Source organism: Mastomys coucha, unplaced genomic scaffold (genome assembly GCF_008632895.1).
Source record: "Mastomys coucha isolate ucsf_1 unplaced genomic scaffold, UCSF_Mcou_1 pScaffold21, whole genome shotgun sequence".
Lineage (NCBI taxonomy): Eukaryota > Metazoa > Chordata > Mammalia > Rodentia > Muridae > Mastomys > Mastomys coucha.
In genome coordinates, this window is record NW_022196904.1 from 133,715,731 (window position 1) to 133,727,383 (window position 11,653).

At 50.2% G+C, this 11,653-nt stretch overlaps 1 protein-coding gene across 1 annotated transcript in view; it reads right to left on the minus strand.

The window, feature by feature from the left end:
• Cttn (cortactin) overlaps nt 1-11,651 on the minus strand; it is a gene marked incomplete at its 5' end in the record, with an annotated part of 27,930 nt that extends 16,279 nt beyond the window's left edge. The window contains 7 exons of the mRNA XM_031384965.1: nt 5-66; nt 2,158-2,268; nt 3,878-3,932; nt 5,095-5,205; nt 9,026-9,155; nt 10,972-11,045; nt 11,586-11,651. Coding sequence (XP_031240825.1) covers nt 5-66; nt 2,158-2,268; nt 3,878-3,932; nt 5,095-5,205; nt 9,026-9,155; nt 10,972-11,045; nt 11,586-11,651 — 609 coding nt within the window. The remainder of the gene's footprint in view (nt 1-4; nt 67-2,157; nt 2,269-3,877; nt 3,933-5,094; nt 5,206-9,025; nt 9,156-10,971; nt 11,046-11,585) is intronic.
• Nucleotides 11,652-11,653: the final 2 nt, after the last annotated feature.

The window sequence follows — 11,653 nt, forward strand, 5'->3', positions numbered from 1 at the left end:
CCACAGCGCTTTTATCCACCTTGTCTTTGTCAATCCCGTATTTGCCACCAAAACCTTTGGAGTAATCTGAAACAAGAACAGCACTGTAGGTGCTAGGAAAAACTAGCAACAAGGTGGGTTAGAAGGTGGTGGGAGGGGGACTGCCACAAAGTTTGAAGACTGGAGTTCGATCCCTGGGACCCACATGGTACACAGTATAAGGAGAGAACCACCTGTAAGCACTCCTCTGGCCGCCACACATGTACACAGCCATACACATGCACAAAATGAATAAACATAAAAAGTTAAGCCAGCACATCAGTGGACATGGTTTGTGGTCTTTAAGAGTGTAAGTTGTGGGCTGTCAAGAAAGCTCAGCAGGCAAAGGCACTTGTCCCTAAGCCAAATGACCTGAGTGAGTGCAATCCCTACGACCAACATGGTGGGAAGAGAGAGCCCAAGTGTGGTGGTTCATGCCTGTCGCCCAGCACTCAGGAGGCCAAAGCCAGAGGACTGCTGAGGATCTGAAGCCAACAAAGCCAACACACACTGAGTTCAAAGCCACCCAGGGCTATAAAGTGAGACCTTGGTAGGGGATGGGGATGGGGTGGACAAAACAAAACAAACAAAAAGAAAAACAGAAAAGGGCTGGAGAGATAGCTCAGCAGTTAACAGAAAGGGTCAGAGAGATGGCTCAGCAGTAAGAACACAAGATGCTCTTGCAGAGGACCAGAACTCAGTCCCTAGCACCCACATGGTGGCTCACAACCATCTGTAATGGGATCTGATGACCTCTTCTGTCATTCAGGTGTTCATGCAGACAGAGCATATATAAATAAGTAAATCTAAAAGAAAGAGAAAGGGGCGGGTGGGGGGGAATCCAAGGGCTTCTTTTTGATGCAAGCTCTTGATTTTCAAATACTGGTAAACACTAAGCAGAACTAACAAAAAACCAAACAGCACCAGGAAGACCACAGCAGCATCTATAAACACCGTGTGCTGTGCAGCAGTCTGTAAACATGTGCCTGCTCTTTACACAGCATGGAAGAAGAAAGCCAGTGTGGCTTAGCAGGGCCTTGTGGCAGAGTCTATCATAATTATAAGGGTCTGAAGGATGTGGTGCTCTGCCACTGAGCCACACTCCCGGTCCCTGCCCTAAGTCAACCCAGACTACCCGCTGAAACCCAATCTTTAAAAACAAGAAAAGAAGGGGTGGGAGGTGGGGGCCTTCGAGATGGCTCAGCAGGTACAAGTACAAGGTAAGGCACCTGTAAGGCAGAGACAGGAGGATCTCCATGAGTTCCAGACCAGCTCAGTCTACATACCGAGTTCCAGGACAGTCAGAGCTACACAATAGAGATCCTGTCTCAAACAACAAAACACAAAAAGGTGTTTGCCACACAAGCCTGCCAATATCTGATCAATCCTTAAAACCCATACAGGTAGAAGATGTGACTCCACCTGCAGTTGTCCTCTGGCATTCACACATGGCATGCATGTCTCTCTCTCTCTCTCTCACACACACACACACACACACACACACACACACACTCACACCTGTAATTCCGACGTTCAGGAGGCTGGGCAGGAAGATGGGGTCAAGGGTAAAGCTATATGGTGAGCTCCTGGCCTACAAAATGAGACCCTGTCTCAAAATACAGAGGCACAAGAGCAGTGGTTCTCAGATTTCCTAATGCTGCGGCCTTTTAATATAGTTCCTCATGTTGTGGTGACCTCAACCATAAAGTAATTTTTATTGCTACTTCATAACTATATTTTTGCTACTGTTTTGAATTGTAATATAAATATCTGATAGGCAGGATATCTGCTATGAGACTTCTGTGAAAGAGTCATTCAACCCCGAAGGGGTCACAACCAGCAGGCTGTAAACTGCTATGCTAGAGAGAAGTTCAGTGGTTAAAGGGACCCTTTTTAGGCTCCTAACACCCACAACAGCCACTCATAATCATCTATAAATGTAGCTCCTCTTCCGGCTTCCACACAAAGCACATACATACATGTATGCAAAGCACCCACACACACCCACACACATCAAATAAAAATAAGTCCAAAAAATGTTGAAGTATGAAATGGTAAGAAGGAACACAGGAACAAAAAACAGACAGACAAACGGAAAAAGCGCACTCATCCACAAAGGAGCTCAAGGCCCAGCCGAACCTTTCTGTGACTCATGCTTCTCCGTCTTGCCCTGGTAGTCAAAGCCCACAGCACTCTTGTCTACACGGTCAGCTTGCACACCGTATTTGCCGCCGAAGCCACTAGAGTAGTCTACGGAGACAAGATAGCAGTCAGCAAGAGTTAAGACTCCCAAGAGACACACTGTTCATTTGGAACACAAGGGTTGCATTCTTTAGATGACATTGGATGTCTCTGTTGGGGAACCTTGTTATTAAGGTAGCAGTCCTCCATGACTGGATGGTTTTCTGAGCGCAAAATGGGGGACCCCCTTTCTCATTGGGGCTCCTCTGTCTCTGCCTGTGAGTGTCCCTGAGCACAGGTGGCGGGCCTTGGCTGGCCGAGTCTGAAAAGTGACCTTGTAGAGCTCTGTGCAAGGCTGGATAACGCAGCACACACATCACACTCTGGCTTCCCACCCCATGATAATCAGGTGCTATGCTATAACCAATCGGCTCTTCCTGCTAACTTTCCATTGTACCCTAAAGATGCCCTTACATACCCTAACCCTAAAACAACAGACTCTTCTCGATGCAGTGGTCTGCAGAGGTCATCCCGTACACAGTTACGGTTGAGCCCTGCTCTGTGCCACCCCTGCTCCCTTTCTCCCTTCAGGATGGTGGCCAAGCGCCTCCAAGGAGAAAGGGGGCAGGGGCACAACCCAAAAACTTTGTGCAGACAGAGTTCAGCTCACATCCCACCACTGCAGAAGACTGTTTTGTACTGAGAGAATGGGCTGGTCAAAGCAGTTCACACAAGGAATGCTCAGCCTGGTCTACGGTGTGAGATCCTGCTTCAAGAAACCAAAGTGTGTGTGTGTGTGTGTGTGTGTGTTGGTGGGCGGGGGGGCACTGAGCCTGCAGCATGGGTAAAGGAGCTTGTCTCCAAGCCTGATGACTTCCTTCCCCAGGATCCACATGTCCACCCCTGATCTCTGCACATACAAAGTAAATAAAAATGTTTAAATAAAATAAGTAGTGGGGAGGGGTACAAAGAAATAAAGGTGTTTGCCCACTTTACGATCTTACTGGCCGCAGCCAGGCATGGCTGCACACAGCTGTGGTCCCAGGACAGAGGAGACTAAAGCGGAAGGTTGCCAGGAGTTGGAAGCCAGCCTGGGCTTCAAAGTAAAGTCTAAGCTAGCCTGGCCCACAGAAGTCCCTGTCTCAAAAATAAACAAAAAGGACAGTCAGGTGAAGTGCCACACACCTGCAATCCCAGCACTCTTGAGTCTGAGGCAGGAGAATTGTTGAGTTCAATTGTTGAGTATCAATGTCATGATAACATGACATTATCTTAAAAGAAACAAAAACAAACCACTGGGGACTTATGTAAAGCAATTTGCCTTTGCTGTTTCAAAGCAAAAAAAAAAAAAGGCCCAAGAGTCACGTGACATCATGAAAATCAATCAATACTCTCTTCCCCGTGTTTCAGGGCACAGAATCAATAATACAGGCCCATAACTCTGATTTCTGTCTTCCGGGAAAATTTGCATGTGCTGTTCATCCACAATGCCAGAGAGCTGACTGAGCTGATCTGCTCAGGCAAAGAGAAGGCAGATTCCTCTGGAGCCAGCCAGCTCTGTGTATGCCACAGACAGCAAGGACACAGACCCTGCCACAGCCAGATGGCCCCAGAGCCCAAAGCACACAGCGGAGGCCTTCCTGCTTCCCCCTCACCAGGCTATACCAGCTCCCCTTACCTTTCTGGGAGGCGTGCTTCTCCGTCTTCCCCTGGTATTCAAAGCCTACAGCAGACTGTGGGACGGAAACATAAGGCACAGGCATTTAAACACAGCAGAGACAACCCAGCCCAACTCATGGCACACAAAGAACAAAGCTTTTAGTTATGTGGTTAGGTGTGTGTGCCACACATACAAAGGCCAGAGGCTGCCCAGTGTCCTGCTCCATCACTGTTAACTTAGGCCTTTGAGATGGCCTCACTGAACCGAGAGCTAGGCTGGTAGTCATCCTCCTGTCTCCTCCCCACTGCACACTGGGGTTCTCACTGCCATCTGAGCCGCCTCCCCATCCTTGAGTGTTTGGATTTCTGTTTGTTAATGTAGGGTTCTCACTCTGTGACTCAGATTGACTTTGAACTCAGGGCAATCCTCCTGCCTCTGCCTTTCATACAGGTGTGAGCCAGGCTTAAACAATGTTGCTTTTTGACCTTTGGTTTCATAGTCAGACCCAATCATCACTGCTGGGTCTGTGTGTGCAGTACCCCCCACCTCCCACAGGCTCCCTGCTCGGCTGACTTATTCCAGGCATAAAACTGCTGATATAGAATTAATTCCCCTGCCACATGGACTTCCTGAACAACCTTTCCTGAGACCATTAAGGAGATGGCAGGCCTGCCCTTGGCATCCACTCTGCTTCCTGTGCAACCCAGAGCTGGAACTCTGCATGTCTCACACTTCGGGCACGATGGTCAGACCCTGCTACTAGAGTCTTAGAGTTAGGACCCACCCTGAAAGCAGTGTGCTTCCCTGTTCCACTGACAGACCCGGGCTGGGAGAATCAGAACAGCCCCAGGCTTCCAACAGAGCCTCTGGACACTAAGGCCGTAGCTCAGCAAACCCACCCCATCACTCACATCCGCCCAGGGAAGATGATGAAAAAGGTCTTGATGGCATACCCTAGCTGAGTCAGAGGTTAAGCACACAGGAGGCCTGCAGTAAGTACACCGAGGTCTATCATTCCATGTCACTGCTTAGTCCCCACTGGACAGTCAGCACCCCTCACGTAGGTCAGAGGGGCAAGCATCAGAGACGCTCATTTAGATTCTTACCTAGACATCCCTCCTGCAGCTCCATGGAGTTGGAGGCTACCTGTGAACTGCTGCGCTGACCCAAAAGGGCAGCCACAAGTGCAGCCTGTAGCTGTGGCAGGGAGCCTGCAGCCCCTCGCCCTCACTCACCTGATCCACCCTGTCCATCTGGACACCGAACTTGCCTCCGAAGCCCCGGACTGAGTCCACTTGTGAGCAATGCTTGGAAAGCTTTGACTGGTACTCATGGCCCACAGCTGACTGGAGCAAAGAACAAAGATGCAACATTAGGCACCCACACCCAGTGTGACATGACAACCCTACTCCCCTGGGGCTAAAAGGAGGGCACTCCTGTCAGTGAGGAGCCTCGGCAGCCCTGACTCCCAGGACATGGCCTGGAAATGGCTGAGCCCTGGTGCAGGGTTCTACTGTACACTTCAAACCTAGAGAACCTCCAGACTAACCCTCTGACGACAGGCAGGAACTGACAGAACCAGGCATAAATAAAGGACGGAGCCTGCAGTATACACAGGAAGACCCATCTACTCAGTCACTCTGTCCAAGTCGGGTGTTTTCAGGGCTGTGACCCTAGAGCCAAAGTAGCACACCCTTTGTGATTGCACTGAAACAGATACGGATACTGCCGTGGCAATGCAGACATGCAGACCACACTGGCAGGAGCCAAGGGCTGCTACCTGCACAAGAACCTCCATTAGCCCTCACCAAAGGCTCAGGCTCCCTGGGGCCTTCTGTTCAAGGCTATAGACCTACCAACAGGCAATGCAAGGGGCATCAGCCCACAGCCTAACAGACCCCCTTCCATAACCAGTGCTGATATCTGCACTGTCACCAGGTGTCAGTGATGCCACTGCCCACCACAGCAGTCCCATGGCCTTTCCTCATGATGGACGATGCCTGTGTAGCTCCTTTCTAAACAAGGACAGATCAGTGTGGGGATGCAGAGGGCCCTGTGCCTCTGAGCCTGTCTTCTTGGCCTGTAAACATGGGCTTTTCCACCCACAGTTCCTGAATAATGACTTGGAGGCTTATTATTTGATAATAAGTACCTAGGCCCTAAGCTTTGGCTTGTTCCCACTAGCTTGTAACTCAATTATCCCATTTAAACTAGTCTAAGTTCTGCCACGTGGCCAGTTACCTTTCCTCAGCTTCGTATGTCTGTCTTCCTCAGCTTCTGAGGTGAAATCTTCCCGCACTTGACTTCCAGAATCCTACCTCTTCTCTGCTGGACGTCCCACCTTCTATTTCCTGCCTCAGCTACTAGACCATAAACTTCTTATTGACAGGTAATGCTTCCACACAGTACATAAGAGACTCTTTCTATATTGGCCTTCCTGGCAACACAGAGTCCCAACTCTGACTGCCCTACAGGGAACATCAGCCCTGGGTACCGCAGACTTCTCTTGGTTGATTGGCCGACTGCTCAGTTTGGCCTTGCACTTGGGCCCTGTTCTGCATATCACCAACTTCAATGTCCCTCTTCAAAGCCACTGAGGTTGGTAATACGCAGAACACAGTCTACAGAGAAAATGTTGGCTGAATCACTCTCTTCTTCCCAGGCTTAACTGTGGTCAATAGCCGATGGCAGACCACAAGCCGCAGCCTATGAAACCCCATGTGGCACAGTGGCCTGCCCTCAGCCTCTAGGCTCCTACATAGAAGCTGTCAGTGAAGAATCAAAAAGAGGCAGCCATGCCAAAGAGATTTCCCAGCAGGATTGTCCATCAGAAAGAAATTAAAAAGAAAACTGGGCTGAAGTGACAGCTGGCCCTGGTTCCAACCTGCTGATGGAATGTATGTTCAGCAGCTTTTGGTCTTCTACTGACCAAAAGAAGCATATCTACTATTTGCCTTGACCTGCATCATGCAGGGAAGGCAGGAAGGCCTCCCTGGCAGGCCACAATTGCCTGATCCCTAAAAGTCCCGGTGGCTCTAGTCCTGGACCTCACAGGTATGTGCTGCCCTGGATGAGGCTGGCTGAAGAAGTCTCTGGAACTTACCTCTCTTTCCAGTTTGTAGAGAAGAGAGACTATGAATAGCTCAGGCATTCGTGTTCAGGTTTTTGACAACAGATTCAGGTGTTCACATGAGCCAATGGCTAACCTCTCCTCAATGCACAGGGCCTAGGGGGCCAACAAGATGGAGCACCCTGGCTAATGTCACCTACTGCTTGAGAGCCACTGGTCAATAGCCAGCTGAGGAGGTGAACTGAAGATTTTAGGTGCAGTCTGGTCCGGAGAGTAGTCAGCCACAGGAGGTGTCAGTGCACAGGTACAGCACAGGGCACCCAGCACAGAAGAGCAGGGCAGCCACAAAGTGAGGGCAGTGAGTTCTAAGGGGAGCCCAGAGGGCATGTCTCCCCAGAATGGCAGCACAGGGCAGCAATGAGACGTCATCAAGGGAAACAGAGGCCAAGACAGGTGAACACAAAAGGTGAAGGAAGGGCCAGGCTTGATGAAGGGCAAGCTGCAAGTCTGATGCTGAGATCTGAGCCAATGGGGGCCCAGTCCGCAGAGTAGATGAGCCAGAGAACAACACTTAAGCTTGCCATTAGGCTCGTCCTTGGTAAGTTACAATTCTCCCCAAACTGTCACTCTAGGTCTCTATGCTGTGGTTCTCTGCACCTTACTGAGCTTAAATGAGCAATGGTATCCACTTCCTGCCACGTGTGGTCTACTCTGGACTTCATTCAGAATGTACACATGACTCTGCTCTCCACAGTGCCCCTGTCAGAACCTACATGCCTATCTCTGTGCCAGTGATGCAGAAACACAGCTGACATCCGGCATCTTCCTACATGAGGCATCTTCTCAGAATGTGGCTCCACAACATTCCTGGCGGTGGTGGTTTGAATAAGAATGGCCCCCATAGACTCATCTATTTGAGTCTTAAAGAGTGGCATTAGGTGTGGCCTTGTTGGAGGAAGTGTGTCAGGGGTGGGCTTTAGGGTTTCAAATTCTCAAGCCAGGCCCAGTGTCACTCTCTCTGTCTGCTGTCTGCAGATCTAAATGACTCTCGGCTAATCTCCAGCACCATGTCTGCCTGCATGTTGCTATGTTCCCTGCCATGATGATAAGGAACTCATCTCTAAACTGTAAGCCAGACCCAATTAAATGCTTCCCTACATAAAAGTTGCCATGGTCATGGTGTCGCTTCACAGCAACAGAACATTAACACACTGGCTAATGAGTCCACTCCTCTAGTGTACAGTGGCGTCTCATTGAGAAATGGCCATGGCCTTCTGTGCCTAGCACAGCTGAACATAAACCACGTGTGAAGGAGTCAGCCATCAGGACAGGGAGCAGCTGAGCCTTCTCTTCATGTCTACCCAGCAGCATCACTGTCTGCCTGTCAGAACCACCCTACACTGCTCACTCAGGACTACACCTGTTACAGCAGCAACAGAGCGCAAAGGCCTGCTCTGCCAGAGACACACCCACACCCTGCAACTTTCTCTCTGGAAAAACCAGCCAGCCTAGAGTGAGCCCCAGAGCAGGCTCTACTCCCTCATCTTGGGGCAAGAAGATCCAAACCACCACCTGACTGATGGTTTACGCAGCAAATGCCCACAGCATATGCTTGTCAGTCAGAACCACTAATGCCATGCCCAGGGGCTCGGGTACAGCTGAGACAGGATGGACATCCTCCCCACCTGGATGCAGAATGGCCCACAAATGCTAAGTGTCAGTGGTCTCCACAGATGTGATGGGAGCAAAGGGCCCTCAAAGCTGACTCTGCCATGTGGACTTGACCACAGGCCGTGTTGACCATGACGTCTGTGAGACAGATGCTTCCAGACTGTCGTGCTCACAAAGCTGGTCATAGTGCTGCTCTCTCCCAGAGAGCCCTCTCTACACACTAGCCACTGGCTGGGGCCTATGACAATGTAAAAGAGCTACTGGAGACACAGAAGAGTTTTACCAGGGCAGCCTATAGAGGACCACTTAGAGCAGCCCCTCACCCTCAGCAAACCCCACTCCGCACCAGGACTCAGGAAAAGTGTGACTGCCACCCATACCATGTCCCCATGCAGGCCAGCAGCCCAGCCTGGGCAGCCACTTACTCTGTCCATCCTATCCTGCTCCACACCGAACTTCCCACCATAGCCGTGGGAGGCCTTGGGTCCCGTTTCCAGCTCCTTCTCCTTGAGCGTCTGGTGTTCTTGGAAGACGTTCTCTCGAAGCTTGTGAATGCTGGAGGGGACAAAAAGCAGGACCATGTCAGGGTCCAGGCATGCATCTCACCTGACAGCAGGACAAATAGGAATAGAGATGTCCTTGTGAGTCAGCGAAGTTGCTATCCTGTCTGTTCATCATGCCTGCCTCTGAGGCTCTGTCACAACTTCTATGTGGGAGGAATATGGATCTAAATCCACACAGGGCCATGCAGCCAGTCCTAGAAGCAGTGAGCACAGTTGAGCCCGAGCTTGCTTTCACTCAGATCAGCAGACAGAGGGTTGATTTCTGTAAATGCCATCGAGTCCTTTCTACAAACCCCAAGGTCACCAGAAGGAGCTGGCTATGCTGGTTAGCATTTTGGCAACTTGATACAATCTAGAGTTATCTCAGAGGGGAAACCTCAAACGAGAAGATGCCCCCATCAGACTGACTTACTGTAGGGCGTTTTCTTGATTGATGACTGATGTGGGAGGGAGGGCAGAGCCCACTGGGGGCTGTGCCCAGGTATAAGACACCAGCTAAGCAAACCAAGAGAAGTAAGTTATAAGGAGTCTTCCTCCATGGCCTCTGCTTTAGTTCCTGCCTCCAAGTTCCTACCTGGCTCCCTCAGTGATGGAATTATAAGCGGAAGGTGAAAAGAACCCTCTGTTCCTCTCCAGGTTGTGTTTAGTCAGTATCTTTATCGCAGCAGTGCAGAGCAAACTACGACAAGCGACAATGGTGAACAGGTGAGGACCTTCAGAACCCGGCTGCCTGAAATCAGCTGTGTGACCACAGGGCCTTCCTAAGCAGCAGACACAGGCTCCACAGCTCTGCATACGAACAAGCTTGAGAGTGGGAACAGAGGCACACCAGGCCTGGAACCACCAACCTTGATGAGCGGCAAAAGAGAAACACCACCCCAACAACCGAAGAGGAAGCATGGGACACCCTGGAATCTTGTGCCCCTGGAATCTTAATCCATCCAGAGATCCACATGGGTATTCCCACCTACCCTTCCCATCACGTTCTAGAACGATGGGAACAAACTCACAGGCACTTTGCTGCCCAGATCCCTGTTCACCTCATACCCCCCTCTCCTAACTACTACACTATGGAAACTTGAAGCCTCTTCTGTGGAGTTTGGGTTACTCTACACTCAGATCCAGAGAGTCACTATGGGAAAAAATGTCACCAGACAGAGAAATTCAGCAGGACTCTATCTCAGAGAGAGATAAAAATATCAACCAAAATCTTCCTACAAGTCACCACACACAGCCCTCTTGCAGGCACCTAATTGAAGGTTCTGAGGCAAAGATACTGTAGCCAAAATACCAAAGCGGACATGCATTCTGAACCCTGTGGGGCCTAAAACAGCATCTGGGGGTCTGCAGAGGGCTGGTCTACTCTCCCTGGCAAGGAAGCACACTGCTATAGAGTTGGCATTTCAGAAGGTGCTGGGTCAGACTCGATGCACGGTACATTCCACACTCCTATCTTTGAAGATTGGAGTTGGGCTCCCAGGGTCAAGCACTAAATTCCAGGATACACAACATCTTGCAGACAATGATCCAAATGAAGATGGTTAGGATCCAAGTCACTCAAAGCAGTCTCACACCCTCAAAAGCTGCCACGTAGAGTGAACAGTTTACGCTATTGTGTTCTGTGTTGAAAGACATGGTTTATAAAAGCTAGGTCTCATGCCCATTATCTGGTGTGCCTGACACCTTAGACCCACACACGAACACTAGACCCTTAACAATCTTCACCTAGAGAAGCAGGGAGGCCCGCTCTGATTTCCTCACCCTATGGGTGGGGTGTGTGGGAGAGTGGGGTGCCATACGGTACTTACTTGATGTGCTCCTGGTGCCCCGATCCCTGCACGGTTTTGGCACCCCATCTCTGTTCCTTTTCACTCACATCGTTCTGCAAAGAGAAGGAACTAGCACATTGCACACCCTAAAAAGCATCCCGTATATCCTAACTAGTATATCTCCACCCTGGAAAAACAAATGGTGCACTCCATGCCCTAACTAGTATTAGTCCACCCTGAGGACTAATACATCCTGTACTCCAACTAATACTATCCTGAACCCTACTAGCACACCCTGAGCTCAAACTAATACATGCTTTAACAAGTATACCTTGAGCCCAGCTGACCAGCACCTCCTGTATCCTAACTCGCATACCCTACATTTTGACTAGCACACCCCATATTCTAAATACTGTAATTCCCACCCTCGAGAAGTATGTAGTACATCCCATGCCTAGCTAGTATGTCCTGGGACCTAAATAGTACACCTGGCACCCTGATTTACTTACCTAATTAGTATATCCCAGACCCTAACTAGTACATCTATCTCGTACCCCCATGCCCTGGAGGAAATTAACCAGCTCAGTGCAGGGGCAGGCTGGGAACCACAGAGGCAAACCCCCAGTAAGGCAAAGTAGGCTGGTGACTCCTACCACAAAATCAGGGTCAGTCTCCCAGTCATCCGCTCCCCCATCATCCTGGGTGATGGACACAGCATGGC